The sequence below is a fragment of the Hylobates moloch genome, unplaced genomic scaffold (assembly GCF_009828535.3).
Source record: "Hylobates moloch isolate HMO894 unplaced genomic scaffold, HMol_V3 SCAFFOLD_3, whole genome shotgun sequence".
Classification (NCBI taxonomy): Eukaryota; Metazoa; Chordata; class Mammalia; order Primates; family Hylobatidae; genus Hylobates; species Hylobates moloch.
The window spans coordinates 67,880,193-67,903,349 of NW_026652278.1; the positions used below are offsets into that span (position 1 = coordinate 67,880,193).

Consider the following 23,157-nt stretch of genomic DNA (forward strand, 5'->3'; position numbering starts at 1 on the left):
ACATTAGTGTTTAATAGATTAATCTTAGCGGAGGGGGCCATCTTTAGAATTCTACCTAGCACAGAAGACTTCATATTTGAAGTGTCACAAGGTTTCTTCATTGACTTATTAATTAATTACAAGCATGTCTTCAGTTTCCAAAGGTATATGAGTCTTTTGGGCTTTATTTTAGTTGTTGATTTATAATTTTACTACCGTGTGATCTGTATGTATTTGTTGAACCCCTCTTTCTGGTTTCGCATGTGGTCAACCTTTATAAATAACTCATTTGTACTTGAAAAGAATGTGTCCTCTCATTGTTAAGAGTTCTACATTGGTGTTTGAACTCAAACTTGTTGAATGGGTTATGTATCTGTATATATATCCTATTTTTTTTTCCTATTTGACTTATCAATTTCTTTTTTTTTTTTTTTTTTTTTTGAGACGGAGTCTCGCTCTGTCGCCCAGGCTGGAGTGCAGTGGCGCAATCTCGGCTCACTGCAAGCTCCGCCTCCCGGGTTCACGCCATTCTCCTGCCTCAGCCTCTCTGAGTAGCTGGGACTACAGGCGCCCGCCACCACGCCCGGCTAATTTTTTATATTTTTAGTAGAGACGGGGTTTCACTGTGGTCTCGATCTCCTGACCTCGTGATCCGCCCGCCTCGGCCTCCCAAAGTGCTGGGATTACAAGCGTGAGCCACCGCGCCCGGCCTGACTTATCAATTTCTAAGAGAAGTATATTATGGTCTTCCATACTGTCCCTTTTAGTTTAAAGATGAGGAAATTGAGGCCCAATAAAGTTAGGTGACTTGCCTCAGATCCTAGAACTAGTTAGGGGAGAGCTGGGGTAAGAACTCTTTTTATTTTTTTTCTTTTTCTTTTTTTTGAGACGAGGTCTCACTCTGTCACCCAGGTTGGAGTGCAGTGGCACAATCTCAGCACCCTGCAACTTCTGCCTCCCAGGCTCAAACGATCCTCCCACCCCAACCCTTGAAAGTAGCTAGGACCACAGGCGCTCCCCACCATCCCTGGCTAATTTTTTATGGAGGCAGGGTTTTGCCATGTTCCCCAGGCTGGTCTTGAACTCCTGAGCTCAAGCGATCCACCCACCTCAGCCTCCCAAATTGCTGGGGTTACAAGCGTGAGCCACTACACCCGGCCAGACCTCAGGTATTTTTTAAATATTGTTATTTGGGATATTTACACTAAAGAGAAAATCTAGTAATTTTTGTTTTGTTCATTTCTCTTATAATAATGCTCCCTGCCAATTTGGTGTCATAGTGTCCAGTGGAAAACTGAGGGCTGCTCTCGTTATTCCCAATGTGATCTTAGACTGATACGCAAGTTATTGAAGTCTAACTATGGGAGAGTTATTTTTAATAGGTAAAGCACCTATCATGAACTCCCACATTACCCTCCACCCAATATCCCGTCTAAATCAAGGACAAGCACCCTCAGCCAGCATTTCAATAGGAAGAAATGATTCAGAAACACCAGTAGAACATCTCCTTCATCAATCTGTGACCTAGTTTATTTTGTGATACAATATTGCTCCTATTTTTAGAACTTCCTTTCCAGAGAAACACACCTAAATATATTATTTTTAAGCATGTTCCAAGTAGAGCCTACCTAGACTTGGCCCTTCCTTTGTCATCAGCATAATGATTACACCTAGAGCTTATCAGATTTCAGCTACCATGCATTAATGGCCATCTGCTGCCCCTTGCTTACTTGACCCCTCACCTCTTGCCCTAAAAGGGCATTGTGGAAGGATAATAAACACTCACTTTCAGGCAGACCAGAGCCAGATACGCCCATACTTCAGCATTGTAGTTGTTCAATGCATTGGCTTCAGAGAGAGCATCCTCAGCCTCTGTGAGCTCCTCCAGCTTGACAGAAAAATGAGACATGTGAGTTAGCTTAGCTGAAACCACTATGTCCCAATAATACTGGTGTATATGACCTATACCGATGATTTTCAACTTTTTAATATTTTTAGCATCAGAACTCTTTTCTTCAAAGGAAATCTTATGTGGTGGTTCAATATATGAACCAATTAAAAGTAGAAGAGCTCTGATTAAAAAGCCAGGTCGGGGATTCTGGAGCCCTGCCTAGTAAGCTCTTAACTTATACCCCTTTGTTCCTTCCCTCTACAGCGGTCCCATCAGGACATCTATAAACCATGGAGCTTCAGGTGCAAGGTTGGAAATCCACAGGAACTCACTCTCATGCGTGCATCATTCAGTGATTTCTCCACACACAGTGGGCTGTCAGATACATTTATAGTTTTTTTTCTTTACATTGTGCATCCTTTTCTTGAGGTAAAAATCTGATTTGCCTGTTGAAATACTATTGTCCAGAAAGCTTTCCTTCCCCTAGTATCAGTTATTAACAGCCCAATCCCGAGCAATCAAATGCAGTATTCAGAGACTCTGGGGTGCACTCTGAGCTCTGGGCACATGGAAATTGTTGCTGCTTCCTAAAACTGTGAGTTTGCTTTGTTGCTTTGTAAAACATTCCAAAAGGCTCTCCCTTCCCCAGTAAAGTAGCTCTTCTCTTTTCTTTTTTCTTTTCTTTTCTTTTCTCTCCTCTCTTTCCTTTCCTCTCCTCTCTCCTCTCCCCTCCCCTCCTCACCCTCCGTTTTCTTTCTCTTTTCTTTTCTTTTCCTCTTCTCTTCTCTTCGACAGAGTCTCGCTGTGCTGCCCAGGCTGGAGTGCAATGGCATGATTTCGGCTCACTGCAACCTCTGCCTCCCAGGTTTAATCGATTCTCCTGCCTCAGCCTCCCGAGTAGCTAGAATTACAGGTGCCCGCCACCACACCTGGCTAATTTTTGTATTTTTAGTACAGATGGGGTTTCACCATTTTGGCCAGACTGGTCTCAAACTCCTGGCCTCAAGTGATCTGCCCACCTTGGCCTCCCAAAGTGCTGGGATTACAGGCATGAGCCACCCGTGCCCAGCCTACTTTTTCTGCTTTAAAGTAATTAAATAATGGGTTTCTAGGCTGAAGACAAGAGATGGCCTTTCACCCACACCCATACTTTGGCCCACACTTTGAAGTCTCTGAGACATTGATTCATTATTTAATCAACCTACATTTGCCAAGGATTTGCTCTGTGTCAGGCAGTATGCTAGATGCTGGGAGTAAAAAAATAAAATCCTATAGTCCCAGGTACTCAGGAGGCTGAGGCAGGAGGATCAACCGAGCCCTGGAGGCAGGGATTGCAATGAGCTGAGATTGAGCCACTGTACACCAGCCTGGGTGACAGAGCAAGACCCTGTCTCAAGTAAATAAATAAAATACAATATCTGCCCTCAAAGAGCTCACTGACAGATGTGTGAAAAACAAAACACAGGCCGGGTGCAGTGGCTCGCGCCTGTAATCCCAGCACTTTGGGAGGCCGAGGTGGGAGGATCACCTGAGGACAGGAGTTCAAGACCAGCCTGGCCAACATGGCAAAATCCCACGTCTACTAAAAACACAAAAATTAGCTGGGTGTGGTGGCACACGCCTGTAATCCCAGCTATTCAGGAGGCTGAGGCAGGAGAATCACTTGAACCCAGGAGGCAGAGGTTGCAGTGAGCCAAGATGGCGCCACTGCACTCCAGCCTGGGTGACAGAGCTATAAGAAGATACCAATACTATACTGTTAAGTAGATAAAAGGTTACAAAGCAGTAAATATTTACATTTTATACATTAAAATTGCTTTCATATATATTAAAAAAAGATGGGAGGAAAATGCATTCAAATGTTAACAGTGGTTATCACCAACTTGTGGAATTATGGATACTTTAATGTTTTCTTCATATTTTGTATCTATTTGTCTATTTATTTTTAGAGATGAGGTTTTGCTCTGTCACCCAGGCTGGAGTGCAGTGGCACAATCATGGCTCACTGCAGCCTCTAACTTCTGTGTTCCCACAAGCAATCCTTCCACCTTAGCCTTCCAAGTATCTGGGACTACAGGCACATGCCACCATGCCTGGTTAATTTTTAATGTTTTTGTAGAGATGGGGATCTTGCTCTGTTTCATGGCATGGCTCTGTTGCATGTTAGCCTGGCATGGTGGTGGGCACCTGTAATCCCAGCTACTCAGGAGGCTGAGGCAGGAGGATCACTTGAACCCAGGAGGCAGAGGTTGCAGTGAGCTGAGGTGACACCACTGCACCACTGCACTCTAGTCTGGGAGACAGAGCAAGACTCCATCTCAAAAATAAATAAATAAATAAATAAATAAATAAATAAATAATAAATAAATGAGTAAGGTATTCAAAGAAAAGGAGAGACATGGAATCAATAATACACCTGAAGAAATTAGGCAGGAACAAGAGGATGTTTGCCTTCTTTGAAGACTGGAGGAAATGAGGGAAGGTTAAGTAAAGAGTTTTTAGGAGAAGCAGAGCAAAAGCTTCTGCCAGAAGTTACAGCCACTCCTCCTGCATATCAAAGGGTCACAGTGCTTAGTAAGTGTCAATCAATTTCTTTAATTGACTTGAATAGATTCTTCATCTCCCATATCATCTTTTTCTTACAGATAATATCACAAAAGAGTGTCTATACCAAATAACATGAAATTTTTTTATTATGTAGCTTCTTGGTTCAGGTTTTTCTGGGATTTTTAAAAAAGATCTTTTATTTTTCTAGCTAGTTAAGTGACCTTCAGTTCACGGAACACCTTTGAAGAACAACTTTTCATTATAGCAGACAACCCTGATTGCTATTCCAATGTCATCACAAACCTCCAGGATGCTTGGAAGGCCAAGGAATCAAGGTCAGCTGTATCCACAGCCCTAGTCTCAAGCCTTCATCCTCTTACCCGATAGCAGGCGATTCCCAGTCCTAGCCAGGTAAGGCATGAAGGTGATCTCTTACAGGCTTCCATATAGGTTTTCTTTGCCTTTTCATACTGTAGAAAGAAAGCACCACTAAGCTACTGTTCTAGAAGCTTCAAACCCCATATTGCTGGGATGATCATGGGATCTCTGATAGTTGCTCTCCAGAACAATCTAAGTTAAGTAAGTCCTTTAATTGTACTTTTACATCTACCTTAAGGGAGTTATCGCAAGAAGATTGGTGAGAGGAGATGGATAGATCACATGAAAGGGCAGATTTTCACTTGGAAGTAGTTCCAAAGGCATTTATAGTCTCTGTAAGAGTTGAGGCAAGGAGTTACACTGAAAGTGGGGGCAACCATCATGCTTATCTGAATTCCACCTCCACTTCATGGATTACTCCCTTTTACTTAAATGCAACATCATGTGGTGGCATGACAAACATACAATCTCTGGACTAAACGGTATACTTGATACAGCCTCATCATTCTGGAAATCTATTCCCTTTGTTGTAAAAGATCTTAGAATTTTAGAAAAACTCAAAAGACAAACTTTCAAAGGACATAGCCCTGAAGGGACAATTTCTTGTCCTGTATCTCCAACATGAGATACATCTATAGCTAAGCCTCAGCAAACAGCCTAAGACCTGCTTGCCCAGGGTCTGCCTAAGTCAGCAGTGCTCTGAAGATGCAGCTTTCAATGACATCAGAAAGAAAACTTTTCCTTATATACTTCACTACAGTGGGATAGAGATTTCTCTCAAGCCTATGTGAGCTTTCCATTTAACATCATACAGCATTGTAATTTCTTGTTGCTGTTGCTGTTTTATATTAAATAAAAAGACAGCTGGGTGTTCTGATGGGAAAAATAGAATAAAGTCAAAACAAAAGCAGGGGAGTCAAAAGGCCTTTGGCAGAATGTTGATAATTGTTATAGCGAGATGATGGGTACATGGTGTTTCATTCTACTATTCTGTTTGCTTTGTATGTATTGAAATTTTCCATAAAAGAAAGTTTTTTTTTTTCCAAAGAACTTGGAATATTTCCCAAAATATGGGGAGGGACTGCTTCCATGGTCAGGTCAGAGTGCCCTATGGAATGGGGTTAGCTTCAGCTAAATTAAATATAACCCTTTGTGTTTAGGAGAAAGTTTGGAGAGAAGTCCTTTTGAAGCTCATGATACCTTCTGTTAGGTAAGTCAAGCTAAGGATGTTTCTACTACTGCAAATACAATTTTAGCTAACATAACATTTACTGAATTCTTAAGAACTGTTTAGTAGCATAATGGTTAAAATCACAGACTCTGGTTTCAGCCTGCCTGAGTTTGAATGCTGCTTCCACTAATTACTGGTTGTCTGATGTTGGGCAAGTCACTTTACCTTTGGATGTAAAAGTGTCATTATTATATTACTAGTTCTAGTCCACACAGATAGATGTTAATGCTTGAATTACAATCAGGTCCAAGACCATGGGGTTATTCCCCATCCTCTACCCCTCACCTCTTTCTCTTCCAGATAGATGAGCCCCAGTCGCAGGAAGATGAAGTGCATCTCAGAAGCATCCACTACAAAGCTAATGGTTCGTTCATAGCATGCCTTGGCCTCAGAATGATTTCCACTCAGAAAATACAGATGGCCCTTCAGGCCCCAGACATTGGGGTTCTGGGAAAGTGAAAAGCAAGTAGTACATGGGATAAGGTAGTATTTAAAAGTATCTTGATGATCTTTGTTTAACATTTAAATTTAGATAGATTAAGTCCATTTCCTTTCTCTTTTCTTTTCTTTTTCAGATCAACTGTTTTCTTTTTCTAAGAGCACTCAGAAACATAACCATTTAATTGTACAAGGAGACATTTTTCTAGGTCTGCCCTCAGATTTCTTTCTTGCATTCTTTAAAGCCATTTTGGGTGTGGAGTAAATATTAAGAAAAACATTCAAGCAGAACCCCAATAGTGTTCACATGAGAAAATATAAGAAATCTAGAAAAATTGAAATAAACACTATCAGCTAAAGATCTCCTTTTCTCTGCCCTTTGCAAAACTCATGATTACTTTATTTATTTATTTATTTTTTTTGAGATGGAGTCTTGCACTGTTGCCCAGGCTGGAGTGCAGTGGCTCAATCTCCGCTCACTGAAACCTCCGCCTCCCGGGTTCAAGCGATTCTCCTGCCTCACCCTCCTGAGTAGCTGGGATTACAGGCATCCGCCACCACGCCCGTCTAATTTTTTGTATTTTTAGTAGAGATGGGGTTTCACTATGTTGGCCAGGCTGGTCTTGAACTCCTGACCTCATGATCTGCCTGCCTCAGCCTCCCAGGGTGCTGGGATTACAGTTGTGAGCCACCGCGCCCAGCCAACTCATGATTACTTAAGAAAAGCAAATGGAAGGGTATAGAGAGATGAGTTTACTGACAACTGATGACCACCACCTCTGTTCACCAGAAATCTATGTGTGATATGGCATCACCACCTTTAAATAAAGCCCCTTCTCCAGACTCAAGAGGCTTTAGCAAAAGTCATTACCAGGTAGTCCATCTGGGCTGCTTGTTGAAGGTATTCTTCTGCCTTGGTAAAGTCCTTCTTAAGAATGTGTGTTTGGGCCAGCACCAAGTAATATTCACAGCTGGGGCCTCCTTGAGGGCATAACAGCTCATGTGCAAGCACTCTCTGCACATACTGCAAGGATAATCAGATTATAAGGAACATATAAATGGCTGCATTGTGTCTTTTTCGGTTGAAGGATTCTGTCTCTGATAATAAATAGTAAGAAATATATTACAGAATGAAATAATTATCCTCAACTTCAAAAGGTAAAGGGTGAATTACAAACACTCTGCACTTCATAGTTCCATTACTAGCTATTCACTAGTCACCAAATGAAGACATTACCAAGTGAATAACTTGCAATATTGTACAATTCTGGTCTTGCTGGTCATCATACTAGGTGAGTGTTAGACTGTATGTATTACGCAGCAGACAAAGGCACATCATCAATCACCCCATTTACAAAGGAGGTAACATTTTCAGGCAGCTGACGTTGTAAGGAAACTTAAGTGAGGTAAAACTGCCTTTCTAACAATCTAGACTTGAAATCTTAGAAACATAAATGTCTGTTTTGGATCAACCTCCAAACATTGGTTATGTTTACCATTTTCGTACTTTGGGTCAATTTTTGTATTTTGTATTTTTTTTTTTTTTAAGAGACAGGGTCTTGCTCTGTCACCCAGGGCTGCTTACTGCAGCCTCCTGGCCTCAAGCAATCCTCCTGCCTTGGCTTCCCAAAAGTGCTGGAATTATAGGGGTGAGCCGCCATGCCTGGCCAAATCTTTGCTTTTTACACTTTATAAGACCTACAAATTTAACAAAGATATACTTCTTAAGTCGAGGGTAAATCCTTCTTTTCATCTCCCACTGTTCCCATCTCAGCCTATAATGTAGAAAATTCTACATTATACTTACACCTTTTTAGGAGAATACTAGAGGGAACAGCTGCAGCTATTTTTTCTACCTGCCTTCTGGGTCTCTGACCTTGGGGGGCTAATGACTTATTTAGCTGTGGAAGAAGAGAGTCTGTTTCTATTTTGAGGAGGGTTAATGTGTTAAAGGCTCCTGCTTAATGTGGCTCAATCCCACCCAGTTAATAATTCTTGCCCTTTCTTGAGCTTGCCTGCCCTCGAGTAGGGCATGCACTTGGCAGGATCAAAACCAAACACTCTTGTCTCCTGAATCTTGCTCTCTCCTACTGCTTGTTCATGAATATGCTTCTTGCTTCCCATGTCATAGGCAGACCTCCTAGGATGCTCTTCTCTGAGAGGAGGCTTCAATTCTTCAGCTGCTCTACCTGTGACTGCATGGGTAAATCAAATGTGGGGCTAGTTACATTGTCCAGCTCAGTTTTACCAATAAAAATAAGCTAATATTTTTATTCCCCCACATAGTACTGTGTATGTTTCTAATTGGATCTAACCTAGAAGGGAAGAAGGGAATGATTTGGCTCCTGTGAACCCCCAACACTCACAAAATGAATTCCCATAATAAAGTGATATCAGGCAACATATGCCTTAGAGTCTGATTTAGCTCTGTTGGTATTCTACAGGGAGCAGAACTTGCAGTGAGGTCTTCTGCTGCCATGTGCAAAGAGTAGTTCATATTTGGATGTTCTTCCCGTTGGGCTTAAAGTATGCTCTCAAAAGCATATTTGATTTCTGTTTCACAAATATGTAAGCTTGAAAGATATCATTATGGACAGAATAAAGAGTTTGCTAAAATCTTTCCATCTACTCGCCCTTTTCCAAATACTCTGACCTGCATAGCCTTGACTTTCATCAAGAAACGTATGGTCTCCATGAAGATGGTGGTAGTTTGAGAAACACCATAATGAAGGCCGGGATGCAGAAGAGCTGATGAATCTTGACATTTTGATGCTTCTGAAAATATTACATTAAAAGTATTGAATATTGGATATAATAGAAAAAGTGTCAGAAATTCAGACACACTCGGGCGGGTGCAGTGGCTCACGCCTGTAATCCCAGCACTTTGGGAGGCCGAGGCAGGCGGATCACGAGGTCAGGAGTTCGAGACCATCCTGGCCAACATAGTGAAACCCCGTCTGTACTAAAAATACAAAAATTATCTGGGCATGGTGGCACGTGCCTGTAATCCCAGCTACTTGGGAGGCTGAGGCAGGAGAATCGCTTGAACCAAGGAGTCGGAGGTTGCAGTGAGCCAAGATTGCGCCACTGCACTCCAGCCTGGCAACAGAGCAAGACTCCGTCTCAAAAAAAAAAAGAAAGAAAGAAATTCAGACACACTCACTTAGCAGGGAGTCTTCTTATCTAATACATGAGAGGGATCATAATCTAGAAAGCAATTGACTACTCTCTAGCAATGGTCCCCAAAAAGGAGAACTCAGACATTCTCAAGGTAAATCTACTTGTGGTTCCAAATGCAAGTACAACCAAATAAAAAGGTTTAAAAAAGTATTCAGATCTTCTTGAATGTGAAACACAGTTTGTAGATGTTTATTAAAAATGAAGAACTGTTAGGAAATCATAGGTCTGTAGTTGGCTACTTCTGTGAGCCAAATATAAAATTCTTGCTTACTGAGAGAGTTACACCATTGAGTTTGGATTTCAGAGCCTGGTTATCAACTTCAAACAAGTCAGGATTGCCATTTCATCATCGTAAGAGTCTTCATCCTTGTCTAGCTTATGCCCCTCTTCCAAGTGGAAATCTTTATTTCTAGTTACCTTTCTTTGTTGGTATCTCCTTGATAAATGTGTTAGATGGTTTTTGGCTTATATTTGGATCCCAAGTTTGTGTAGTCAAAATGGGTTCTTGTGAATCAGACTGCAGTTTGGAGGATTCTTCAAGAAATTTGTCTAGAATAGATAATGCAGCTCCTGCTCCTAAATAGATTACATTTTAATGAAAAATAAAACTTCTTACATTGAGTATTTAAAGGTTATTGTAAGAGATACATTTTGCAAAGCATAAGAAACATATTCCCTAAATATTTCAAGAAGGACAGACTTGTTTGGTAGACTCGTTTATATTTTTGAATAATTTAAAGAGTACAAGCTAAACTGGCAAAACAGTTTCTGTCACTGTGACCCCCCAGTACAACCGTGCTGCTAGTCCAAGTCATGATAATATCAAACAGATCCCTATTTTAAGTTATTAAAAGAAATAAAATAAATAAATAATCTTTTTATTTAAACATTTACATACAGATCTTGGTAAGGATATGTTTGTTTCAGTTGGGTTAAGATCTAGGAGTGAAACTGCTAGCATGTGTATGTATGTTTAAGCTTATTTCAAAACTTGCCAGTTTTGTCCTCACTTTAGTAGCACATATACTAAAATTGGAACAGCACAGAGAAGATTAGCATGGCCCCTGCACAAGGATGACTCACAGATTCCTGAAGCATTCCACATTTTAAATGCATGTAACAAAATGTCACTCCATAAATACATATAAATACTATATATCAATTAAGAAAATAAGAGGTTGGAGCCGAGTGCGGTGGCTCACGCCTGTAATCCTAGCACTTTGGGAGGCCGAGGTGGGCAGATCATGAGGTCAGGAGATCGAGACCATCCTAGCTAATACGGTAAAACCCCATCTCTACTAAAAATACAAAAAATTAGCCGGGCGTGGTGGCAAGCGCCTGTAGTCCCAGCTACTCAGGAAGCTGAGGCAGGAGAATGGCGTGAACCCGGGAGGCAGAGCTTGCAGTGAGCCCAGATGGCGCCACTGCACTCCAGCCTGGGCGACAGAGGGAGACTCTGTCTCAATAAATAAATAAATAAATAAATAAATAAATAAATAAATAAATAAAAGAAGTTGGGCGAGGTGACTCACGCCTGTGATCCCAGCACTTTGGGAAGCTGAGCCAAGAGGACTGCTTAAGCTCAGGAGTTCAAGACCAGCCTGAGAAACACAGTGAGACCTCATCTCTACTAAAACAAACATTAGCCAGGCATGGTGTTGAAAAGAGAAAAGAAAAATAACCTTTAAAAATTGCCATTTATTGGAAGGCCATGTAAGTATATGAAAAAAAAGAAAAAAATTACCAGTTTTCTCAAGTGGTTACATCATTTTGCATTCTCACCAGGAATGAGAGTTTCAGTTACTCCACATCCTTGTTATAAATTTATCTTATCAATCTTTTTAATTTTAGCTATCCTGGTGGTAAATTACGTTGATTTTCAAATGTGAAACTGATCTTACAACCCTGCTTAAATATATCTTTTCTATATGTTGCTGAAATTGATTGGCTAATATTTGTTAAGAATTATTGTGTCAAACAAGGTGTGGTGCCTCATGCCTATAATCCCAGCTATTTGGGAAACTGAGGTGGGAGGATCGCTTGAGGCTAGGAGTTTGAGAGCAGCCTGGGCAACATAACTAAACCTTGTCTCTTAAAAAAGAATAATAACAATAAAATTAATTAAATAAAGAAGTATTGTGTCCAGGCTTATGAAAGTTATTTGTATGTACTCTTCTCTCTTTGGGATGGCTTTGTCTGGTTTTGATACCAGGGTGATTACTGTTCTCAAATTAAGAGTTTGTAAGTGTTCTCTTTTTCTCTATGTTTTGAACATGTGGTATGATTGGAATTAGTTCTTCCTTATTTAATAGAATACACTAATAAAGCCTTTGGGGGCTGAAATTTTCTTTGTGAGAGGTTTTTATTACCCATTTAACCTCCTTAGGAGATATAGGGCTATTCAGATTGTTTCTTCTTGAGTACGTTTTGTTAGTTTATGTCTGTCAAGGTATTCATACATTTCATTTAAGTTGTTAAATTTGTTGGCATTAAGTTGTTAATAACTTCTCCTTATTATCTTTTTAATATTTATAAGATTTTCAGTGATGTCCTCTCTCTCATTTGTGATATTGGTAATGTGACTTCTTTTTTTCCCTGATCAGATTTATCTGTTTCATTGATCTTCTGAAAGAAACAGCTATTGGTTTCATTGATTGTCTCTATTTTTGTCTGTTTTCTATTTCATTGATTTCTATTCTGGTCTATTATTTTCTTCCTTTCACTTATTTTGAGTTTAATTTTATTTTCTTGTTCTAGCTTCTTAAGGTAGAACCTTAGATCATTGATTTTAGACTTCTCTTATTTTCCAATATAAGCATTTACAGCTATAAACTTCTCTCTAGCAAATAATTTAGCTAATCCCACACATTTTGATTTGTTTTGCTATCATTATCATTAAGTCCAAACTATTTTCTAATATCCTTTGTGATTTCTTCTTTGACCTGTGGGTTGATTATTTATTTATTTAGATCTGTATGTATTTATTTATTGAGACGGACTCTCACTGTCACCCAGGCTGGAGTGCAGTGGCACAATCACAGCTCACTGCAGCCTCTACCTCCTAGGCTCACGTGATCCTCCCACCTGAGCCTCCCTAGTAGCCAGGACTACAAACACGCCACCACACCTGGCTTTTTTTTTTTTTTTTAATTTTTGTAGAGATAGAGTTTTGCCATTTTGTGCAGGCTGGTCTCGAACTCCTGGCCTCAAGTGATCTGCCTGCCTTGGCAACCTGTGGGTTATTTAGAAGTGTATATTTCCAAATACTTGAAGTTTTCCTATATGTCCAGTGATGAGATGGTAAATGTTTAACTGCTGGCTGTCAGGGGTGTGGGTGAAGCCTGGTTTGCTGATTTCCATGACGTGAATTCTCCTACCATGGCTAATTTCAAACTACCGATGTTTTGTCATTGAATATAGAGTTTCAATCCCATTACTGGGTATATATCCAAAATAAAACAAATCTTTCTACCAAAAGGACACATGTGCTTGCAATATTCACAATGGTAAAGACACGGAATCTAGCTAAGGTGCCCATCAATGGTGGTCTGGATAAAGAAAATGCAGTACATATACACCATGGAGTACTGCGCAGCACAAAAAAGAACAAAATCATGTCTTTTGCAGCAACATGGATGCAGCTGGAGGCCATTATCCTAAGCAAATTAATGCAGGAACAGAAAACCAAATACTGCAAGTTCTCACTTATAAATGGAAGCTAAACACTGGGTACTTGTGGACATACAGACATGATTCTAGTGAAAGAGAAGGTGGGGAAAACAGGCTGACTGGGTTCTCCCCCAGCTCCTCCTAATAAAAAGAAATAAAAAGAAGCCAGGGATCCCCCAAAGCCAAATAAGCTCATGGATCAACTCATCCTTGCTGAGGCTGGGGAAGGCTGGGGAAGGCTGGAGAACGAAGCAGCCATGCAGATGGTCTGAGACACATGCAGAGAGGAGGAGCAGAGGGGAGGATTGGGCAGCTGGCCTGGCTAGCTATTGGGGTGGAGGGGCAAGGCCAGGGCCAGCTTACACTGAAAATCCCCCTCACATATAACCAAAACTGCACCATTCATGTCACACAGCTGCAAGAACACAATGACAGGATTCAGAGAAAGGAATGAACATGACAAAACATGAATGTCACACACACAAAAAAACTATGCCAATATCATAGTCCCAGGCGGGCCACACCAAACCATGATGGATTCTACACTGGCTTAGAGACCTGAATGTATGGGACAAAACAACAGTCTGCTGCCAAAAGGACATTAAAACGGGGTCTGCACAGGGCTCCCTGTAACTGGGATTACAGCTGTGCACCACCACACCTGCCTAATTTTTGTATTTTCAGTAGAGACGGGGTTTTACCATGTTGACTAGGCTGGTCTTGAACTTCTGACCTCAGGTGATCTGCCTCCCTTGTCCTCCCAAAGTGCTGGGATTACAGGTATGAGCCACCGTACCCAGCTAATAACTTATATTTTTATTTTCATTCAGTTCAAATTTTCAAATTTCCCTGTGACTTCATCTTTCATTAGAGGAATATTTAGATATGTGTTGATCATTTCTAAGTGTTTAGAAATTTTCCTGTTTTTTTTTTGAGACAGAGTCTTGTTCTGTTGCCCAGGCTGTAGTGCAGTGGCCCAATCTCGGCTCACTACAACCTCTGCCTCCGGAGTTCAAGCGATTCTCCTGTTTCAGCCTCCCAAGTAGCTAGGATTACAGTCGTGCACCACCACACCCAGCTAATATTTGTATTTTTAGTAGAGACAGGGTTTCCCCATGTTGGCCAGGCTGGTCTCAAACTACTGACTTCAAGTGAGCTGTCAGCCTTGGCTTCCCAAAGTGCTGGGATTACAGGCATGAGCCAAGAGCCACCACACCTGGCCAGATTTTCCTGTTATCTTTCTATTACTTATAACTAGTTTGGTTCTGTCATGGTCTGAGATCATACATTGCATTATTTCAATTCATTTAAGTGTGTTAAGTTCAGTTTTATTGCCCAGGATATAGTTTGTCTTGATGAATGTTCCATGTGCACTTGAAAGAATGTGTATCTTGCTGTTGTTGGGTGGAGTAATCTATAGTATCAATTGGATCCCACTGGTTAATGGTGCTGTTCAATTTTTCTATATTCTGTTAATTCTCTGTTTAGTGGTTCTATCAAATATGGAGATAGGAGTGAGGCACACGCAACTTAAGTATGAATTTGTCTGCATATCCCTTTGGCTCTGTTAGTTTTTGCTTCATTGTCTTGCAAAGCTGTGTTGTTTAGTGCAAACACACTTAGAACTGGTATGTCTTCTTGGTGAATTAATCCTGTTATTGTTATTTAAGGTTTCTCTTTGTCTCAACTGATTTTCTTTGCTCTGGAGTCTTGCCCATTATTAACACAGCTACTCCAGCTTACTATTATTGGTTCATAAGCTCTTATTGTTTATCCTTTTATGCTTAATTTATCTATGTCACTATATTTGTTTGTGGATTTTTGGGGACAGAGTGTCACTATGTTGTCCAGAGTGGTCTCAAACTCCTGGCCTCAAGTGATCCTCCCACCTCAGCCTCCCAAAGCACTGGGATTACAAGCATGAGCCACTACACTCAGACTATATCATTATATTTGAAATGAGGTTCCTGTACACAACATATAGTTGAGGTTTTTAAAATTATTATTTAAAGTCAGTCTATGTCTTTTAATTTGTATGTTTAGACCATTTGCATTGAATGTAATTATGTTAGTTTCCTATTGCTGCTATAACAAATTCCTGCAAGCTTAGTGGCTTAAAACAACACAAACATATTATCTTATAGTTCTCAAGGCCAAAAGTCTGAAATCAGTTTCACTGGATTAAGGTCAAGATTTGGCAGGGCTAGCTCCTTCTGGAGACTCTAAGGGAGAATTTATTTCCTTGCCTTTTCCGCTTGTAGAGGCTACCTATATACCTTAGTTTATAGCCCCTTCCCTCCAACTTCAAAGCCAGAAGCATAACATCTTCAAATATCTTTCTCTAGCCCTCTGATTCCATTATCACATTGTCTTTTTTTTGTCTGTGACTTCTCCCGCATCTCTCATATAAGGACCCTTGTGATTACATTGGACCTACCCAGACAATCCAAGATAATCTCCCCATTTCAAGATTCTTGACCAGATTTGCAAAGTCTCTTTTGCTATATAAGGCAACAGTTCCAGGTCCCAGGGATTAGGACATGAACATCTTTGGAGAAGCCATTGTTTAGCCTACCATAGTATTTATTTATGTTAGGATTTAAGTTTGCTATTTTATTATTTGTTTTCTCTGCTTTTGATTCTACTATTTTCCTTTTTCTGCCTTCCTGTGAATTATGCGAACATTTTTTAGTATCCCATTTTGACTTATCTATAGTGTATTAGAGTATATCTAATTGTGGTTTGTTTTTTAATGGTTGCTGTTAAGACAGAGCTGCAAACTATAGCCTATGGGCCATATATGGCCTGCCACCTATATATATATAAAAAAAAAGTTGTTTTGGGACACAGTCACACCCATTTTTAAATGCATCATCTATGACTGCTTTCACATTACAGTAGCAGAGTTGATTACTTATGACAGAGACTAGATGGCCCACTTTCAAATTACTGTTTTAAAAAACATTTTAAGCCGGGCATGGTGGCTCACACCTGTAATCCCAGCACTTTGGGAGGCCGAGGCGGGCGGATCACGAGGTCAGGAGATCGAGACCATCCTGGGTAATGCGGTGAAACCCCGTCTCTACTAAAAATACAAAAAAAAGAGCCGGGCGTGGTGGCAGGCGTCTGTAGTCCCAGTTACTGGGGAGGCTGAGGCAGGAGAATGGCGTGAACCCGGGAGGCGCAGTTTGCAGTGAGCCGAGATCACGCCACTGCCAAGATCCATCTCAAAAAAAAAAAAAAAAAAAAAAATATATATAATATATAATACTTGCAACTTGTAAGAGAGTTTGCCACACCACTTCATGCTGCTTCCATTACTATAAATTGAACATTAGTCTTATAAATGTGATTTCAGCTGATAGAATGGAAAATTAGATATATAAGAAACTGAGACAAATTAAATGGAACACATGTACATTGCTCCATTAGTGATATATGGAAGTAGAGAAATACAATATTAGGTTGAATTAAGGCAGGCAAGAGATTGGGCTATTTTGAATTACCAACAGAAGAATGTGTTGGACATGGGTTATGAGTCTAGATGAAGAAGATGGTCGAGACTTCCAGTTAAACAGAGTAGATAGGCTATATATATATATTTCCTTATTCTTATTTCGAAAATCTCACTAAAATGAGAATTTAAAATGTATAAACCTACAAAGATGAAGAAAACAGAAGAGGAAAAATAAACTACAAGAAATATCAAAAAACCTTTGAAGGACAGAAAAGTAGATGGGAAGGACTTCTGCTTCTGGCAATTATTGACTGGGTCATTCAGACCAATTTCCCACTGAGGGCAACCAGAAAAGGTGAACAAAATATATATTTTTAAAACATGCTTGAATATACCAGAGAGCTAACCAGATAGACTCTCTAAGCACAAATCTAGGAAATGCAGAAACCCAGGGTTTCAGCTCATCATTTGAAACTATATTTTCTTTCTTTTCTTTTTTTTTTTTTTTGAGACGGAGTCTCACTCTGTCGCTGAGGCTGGAGTGCAGTGGCACCGTGTCGGCTCCCTGCAACCTTTGTCTCCTGGGTTCAAGCAATTCTCCTGCCTCAGGCTGCCGAGTAGCTGGGATTACAGGCACCCACCACCACACCTGGCTAGTTTTTATATTTTTAGTAGAGATGGGGTTTCACCCTGTTGGCCAGTCTGGTCTCGAACTCCTGACCTCAGGTGATCCACCCATCTCGGCCTCCGAAAGTGCTGGGATTACAGGCATGAGCCACTGCACCCGGCCTGAAACTATATTTTCTTGCAGGGGTATATGAGTCTCAAGGGTGAGACTGAGAGTCTGGCAGGCTCAACTTTACTTTTGATTGACTCTCAAGGATGTGTATGGCAGACACTGGTAGACAATGACCACCAAAAGGAATCTGAGTTGAGATACCAAAGAGCTACACTCTAAGAGTAAAGGATGAAACTGAAATAGGCCTTCACAGGAATTACAAGTCATCTTCAAATCCTCTTGATCCCTCAAACTGAATTAGTTTACCAACAGAGTGCCTTATATATGATTTAAAAATAACCAGACACACAAGGATACCTGACAATATGAACCAAAACAAATAAAAAGGAGAGAAAATATAAATAGTGCCACAGGAGGTTGGGACACAAACTTTATAGTTGCCAAAGCCAGCTCAGTCATGGAGACCCTAACCCAGCGGCGCTAGAGGAATTAAAGACACACACACAGAAATATAGAGTGTGGAGTGGGAAATTGGGGCTGACAGCCTTCAGAGCTGAGAGCCATAAACAGTTTTACCCACATATTTATTGACAGCAAGCCAGTGATAAGCATTGTTTCTATAGATTATAGATTAGCTAAAAGTATACTTTATGGGAAACAAAGAGATGGGCCGAAACAAAGGGATGGGCTCTGGCTAGTTATCTACAGCAGAAACATGTCCTTAAGGCACAGATCACTCATGCTATTGTTTGTGGTTTAAGAATGCCTTAAGTGGTTTTTCCCCTTGGGTGGGCCAGGTGTTTCCTCGCCCTCATTCCAGTAAACCCAGAACCTTCAGCCTGGGTGTCGTGGCCATCACATTTCACAGTGCTGCAGAGATTTTGTTTATGGCCAGTTTGGGGGCCAGTTTATGGCCAGATTTGGGGGCCTGTTCCCAACAATAGTCACTGTGATCAAGAAGATAAAGGTCAGATTAAGAATTTAATCAGAGAACAGTAAACTATAATAAAAGTGATGAAATGGGAATTTCAGAGCCTATTGCTCCTACACTACAAACCTGTACAGGCTGTTACTGTACTGAATACTGGAGGCAACTATAATACAATGGTAAGTATTTGTGTATCTAAACATAGAAAAGGTACAGTAAAAATACAGTATTATAATATCACGGGACCACTGTCACATACGTGATTCATCATTGACTGAAACGTTATGTAGTACGTGACTACATCTTTATGTGTATGAAAAAACGATGCTTTGATTATGTAGGAAAATATTCTTAATCCTAGGTGATATATGCAAATATATTTTTTCTATTTTATTATTTATTAATGTGTATTGTAGAATAAATTTATTTTATGCATACATGGCCTCAATATGTTTATTACTCATACTTTTCTTAGGAAGCTTCTGGAGGATGTGCTCCACCAAAATGAGGAAGCAAAGTATGAAAGAGGAAGGCACAGAATCCAAGAAATGATGCATCTTGAAGTTAAAGGAGATTTTCAGAATCACAGCAAAGGAACGTCCCAGGAGAAGAGTTACCCATCAGGCCTAGAGGGTAAGCACTGAGAATTGAAGAAGGAAGATAGAAGACTTTGGAGGAAGAAATATCTCTAGGGGGGAAAAATGGACTGATGCATTTTAACATCTATCTATCTATCTATCATCTATCTATCTATCTATCTATCTATCTATCTATCTATCTATCATCTATCTATCTATCATCTATCTATTTTTTTGAGATGGAGTCTTGCTCTGTCACCCAGGCTGGAGTGCAGTGGCGCAATCTGATCTCACTGCAACCTCTGCCTCCTGGGTTCAAGTGATTCTCCTGCCTCAGCCTCCTGAGTTTCTGGGACTACAGGTGCCCACCACTACACCCAGCTAATTTTTGTTTTTTTAGTAGAGACGGGTTTCGTCATATTTGACAAGCTGGTCTTGAACCCCTGACCTCAGGTGATCCACCCGCCTTGGCCTCCCAAAGTGCCGGGATTACAGGTGTGAGCCACCGTGCCCGGCCAAACATATCAAAAATATTGATGGGCACTTGACAATACTTTTGAAGCATGTGGGGAAGAACGCAAAAGGAACACAGAATACTAAGTTTTCTGAATAAATTAGGCAATTATTAGTTCTTGGAAAAATAAAGCTATAAAAGAAGAAAAAAAGTACAGAAAGTGGCTCAGCAGAGAATAGTATGTTTATAGAAATAATAATATAAACATTGATATTGATGTGTCTTACCTGTCTAACATATCTCAGGTTCTGTCAATGCCATAGACCCTCAGGTGCATGCTTTGTATCAGGCACTTTGGCAACTACTTCTCCATGAGAGGCCCAGTCACAGTCCTGCTGCTAAGGCTGACTGCCAGCACTTGGGTTCATGGGGTCCTACTACCTAGGAACTACTTATTTCTTCACCAATGAGAGCCAGGCCCTCCCCGACCCCTTGGTTGGACAGTTAGTTCAACCAGCCACATAATCTGAGTTCCTGGCTCTTCCCACCACTTCTGGATTGGACAGAATTCTACACTTTAGGGTATGGCATATGACTTCCCAAGCAGGTACCAAAAGGACCAGAGTATAAAACTTGAAAGTATGGGTGCACTTAACTCCACAGGTGATTAATTTTGACCAACGGAAGAGAAGAGACAAAATAACAGATTCTCTTTCCTTCTTCCTTCCCATATTATTCAGTCATGGTTTCTCTATATAGCCTGAATGCTTGGAGATGTCCCACAAGACTAAGCAAGTTTACCTGCAAAGCTGCAAAGCAACCAGCTGCATTCTTTGCAGTTTATTATAATGAAATGGCCAATGTAGACATAAGATGTCACCTTACATTGGTTCATATCCGTTATTGCCTCTCTTATTGTTTTTTCTTCACTCTGCCTGTTCTGAAATTAACTCTTCTAATTAAAGTATTAGCATTAAATTCTTGACTCAGGCTCTATTTTATATTAAATCCAGGCTAATAGAATTGATTTTACAACAAAAAATTGATATGATTACATAAAGATGATGAACATCAACTGAAAAAGAGCAACATTTCTTTTTTTTTTTTTTTTTTTTTTTGAGACAGAGTTTCGCTGTGTCCCCCAGGCTGGAGTGCAGTGGCCCAATCTCAGCTCACTGCAAGCTCCGCCTCCTGGGTTCACACCATTCTCCTGCCTCAGCCTCCCGAGTAGCTGGGACTACAGGCGCCCGCCAACACGCCCAGCTAATTTTTTGTAGTTTTAGTAGAAACGGGGTTTCACTGTGTTAGCCAAGATGGTCTCCATCTCCTGACCTCGTGATCCACCCGTCTCGGCCTCCCAAAGTGCTGGGATTACAGGCATGAGCCACCGCGCCCAGCCAAGAGCAACATTTCAAACTCAAAAAAATAAAGAGACATACTTAAACTTTAGAAGCATAAATCAATGATTTATTTGTTTATTTATTTATTATTATTATTATTTTTTGAGACGGAGTCTCACTCTGTTGCCCAGGCTGGAGTGCAGTGGCACAGTCTCGGCTCACTGCAACCTCTGCCTCCTGGGTTCAAGCGATTCTCCTGCCTCAGCCTCCCGAGTAGCTGGGACTACAGGCATGCGCCACGAGTCCGGCTAACTTTTTGTATTTTTGGTAGAGACAGGGTTTCACCATGTTAGCCAGGATGGTCTCGATCTCCTGACCTTGTGATCCGCCTGCCTCAGCCTCCCAGAGTGCTGGGATTACAGGCGTGAGCCACCACGCCTGGCAAATCAATGATTTAAATAACATATATAGAGAAGAGAAACAAAACCAAAACCTGGTTCTTTGAAAAGATTATGTTAGGCCTTTGTCATGACTTATCAAGAGAAAAAGGCAGAGGATGCAAATAAACAAAATGCAGGTTGAATGGGGTAATTACTAACAAAATCCATATTAAAAATAACAAGAGTCTGGTCGTGGTGGCTCATGCCTGTAATCCCAGCACTTTGGGAGGCCGAGGCAGGCAGATCACCTGAGGTCAGGTGTTCAAGGCCAGCCTGGGCAACATGGTGAAACCCTGTCTCTACTAAAAATACAAAATTAGCCAGGTGTGGTGGCACATATCTGTAGTTCCAGCTACTTGGGAGGCTGAGGCAGGAGGATTGCTTGAACCTGGGAGGTGGAGGCTGCAGTGAGCCAAGATCGCACCACTGCACTCCAGCCTGGGTGACAGAGCAAGACTCCATCTCAAAAAAAAAAAAAAAAAAAAAAAAAGACTTGTAGATGAATGTCCATAGTAGTTTTATTTTAATAGTTCCAAACTAAAAACAACACAGGTATCCATCAACAGGTGAATGGATGAACTAATTGTGGTATATCCATACAATGGAATACTACTTTGCAATTAAAAAGGGATGAAATATTGATATAAGCAACAACATGTTTAAATCTCAAAGTAATTATGCTTAGATAAAAAAGAGTACATACTGTGTGATTCTATTTAATTCTGGAAATTCTAGAAAATTCCAGATGTTTTCTAGAATTCAAAAATTCTAGAAAATGCAAACTTATCTAGATAGATAGAAAGCAGATCAGTAGTCGTCTAGAAATGGGAGCAGGAGAAAGAGATGCCCACAACTGGGCATGAGGAAAGTTTTAGGGACAATGAATATGTTCATTATGTTGATTATGGTGATGTTTTCTTGATTGTGTACATACGTCAAAATTTATCAAATTGTACATATTAAATATGTGCAGTTTTTGAAATGTCAATTACACCTCAAACTGTTAAAAAATGTAGGCACACAAAATAATGCACATGTGCAAGGAACACACAAACGAAAACACACATACCACACATTAGAATGACTGGAGGAAAAGAGAATCACAGAACAGCAGGGGAAAGGGAGTACATAAATAAATACATTTGAGAATCATAAGAGAGGGACTTTATGTGGTAGAGAAAAAAGTGAGGGGGAAAAATGAAATTTACTCTGTTAGAATGGTATGCCTTTTAAAGACAGTAAATTCTCTAAGATTAAAACAATTGAATCTCAACAGTAGAAGTTTCAGACTACTAATCATATGAATGAGGAAATATTTAGAAGTTAAGAGTTTTTCCTGGTATCCCTGAAATAACTCAAACTCCATGTATTCATTCATTTAACAAATATTTACTGAGTGCCTACCATGTGCCAGCTTCTGTTCTTAAGGCCAGTACTTTTCTTTTTATTTTTTAAATTTTGTTTTAGAGATGGGATTTTGGTCACTCAAGCTAGAGTGCAGTGGTATGATCACAGCTCACTGCAACCTTGAACTCCTGGGCTCAAGTGATCCTCCCATCTCAGCCTCCCAGGTTGCTAGGAATACAGGTGTGAGCCACCACACCTGGCAGTAATTTTTCTAATAGCCACTCATCACCTCTATTTCCTGGCCCTACCTGCTGGGGCTTCCACCTTGATTGCTGTTGCAGAACCATTTGTGATTCCCCAAGGGCCTAAACTAGATTCTCTCTTCCCTCTTTCCTCAGTGTCTTCTACAACACCAGTGCTCTTTTGCTTTGTTACTTGTGCCTGAAGCATCCGTGCCTGAAGCTGTTTGGAGGCCTCATGAAATGCCATTTCCATTCGAATATCATTGTTTTGAATTTCATAGTACAAACCTGGGGAAAGAAAAATGTTGAAATACATATG

At 40.5% G+C, this 23,157-nt stretch overlaps 1 protein-coding gene, 1 long non-coding RNA gene and 1 other non-coding gene across 13 annotated transcripts in view; 2 read left to right on the forward strand and 1 right to left on the reverse strand.

Moving 5' to 3' along the window:
- Positions 1-23,157, reverse strand: part of CFAP70 (cilia and flagella associated protein 70) — a 102,886-nt gene that overhangs the window by 15,650 nt on the left and 64,079 nt on the right. For all 6 annotated transcript variants that reach the window (XM_032139801.2, XM_058436338.1, XM_058436337.1 and 3 more), the window contains 7 exons: positions 22,905-23,126; positions 10,062-10,220; positions 9,118-9,239; positions 7,336-7,488; positions 6,312-6,473; positions 4,798-4,887; positions 1,766-1,867 (listed from right to left, as the gene is read on the reverse strand). In XM_032139801.2, coding sequence (XP_031995692.1) covers positions 1,766-1,867; positions 4,798-4,887; positions 6,312-6,473; positions 7,336-7,488; positions 9,118-9,239; positions 10,062-10,220; positions 22,905-23,126 — 1,010 coding nt within the window. The remainder of the gene's footprint in view (positions 1-1,765; positions 1,868-4,797; positions 4,888-6,311; positions 6,474-7,335; positions 7,489-9,117; positions 9,240-10,061; positions 10,221-22,904; positions 23,127-23,157) is intronic.
- On the forward strand, positions 4,630-23,131 carry LOC116459355 (uncharacterized). Of its 6 annotated transcripts, none has more exons than XR_009212805.1 (6): positions 4,630-4,828; positions 5,956-6,005; positions 6,327-6,509; positions 8,596-8,667; positions 18,913-19,070; positions 22,995-23,131. It is a non-coding gene; the product is annotated as an uncharacterized LOC116459355 (long non-coding RNA). The 6 variants fall into 6 exon arrangements; XR_009212806.1 differs by having other exon boundaries at positions 6,327-6,492; positions 8,600-8,667; XR_009212807.1 differs by having other exon boundaries at positions 6,327-6,390.
- Positions 10,647-10,753, forward strand: LOC116466104 (U6 spliceosomal RNA). Its single transcript, XR_004247362.1, has one exon. It is a non-coding gene; the product is annotated as a U6 spliceosomal RNA (small nuclear RNA).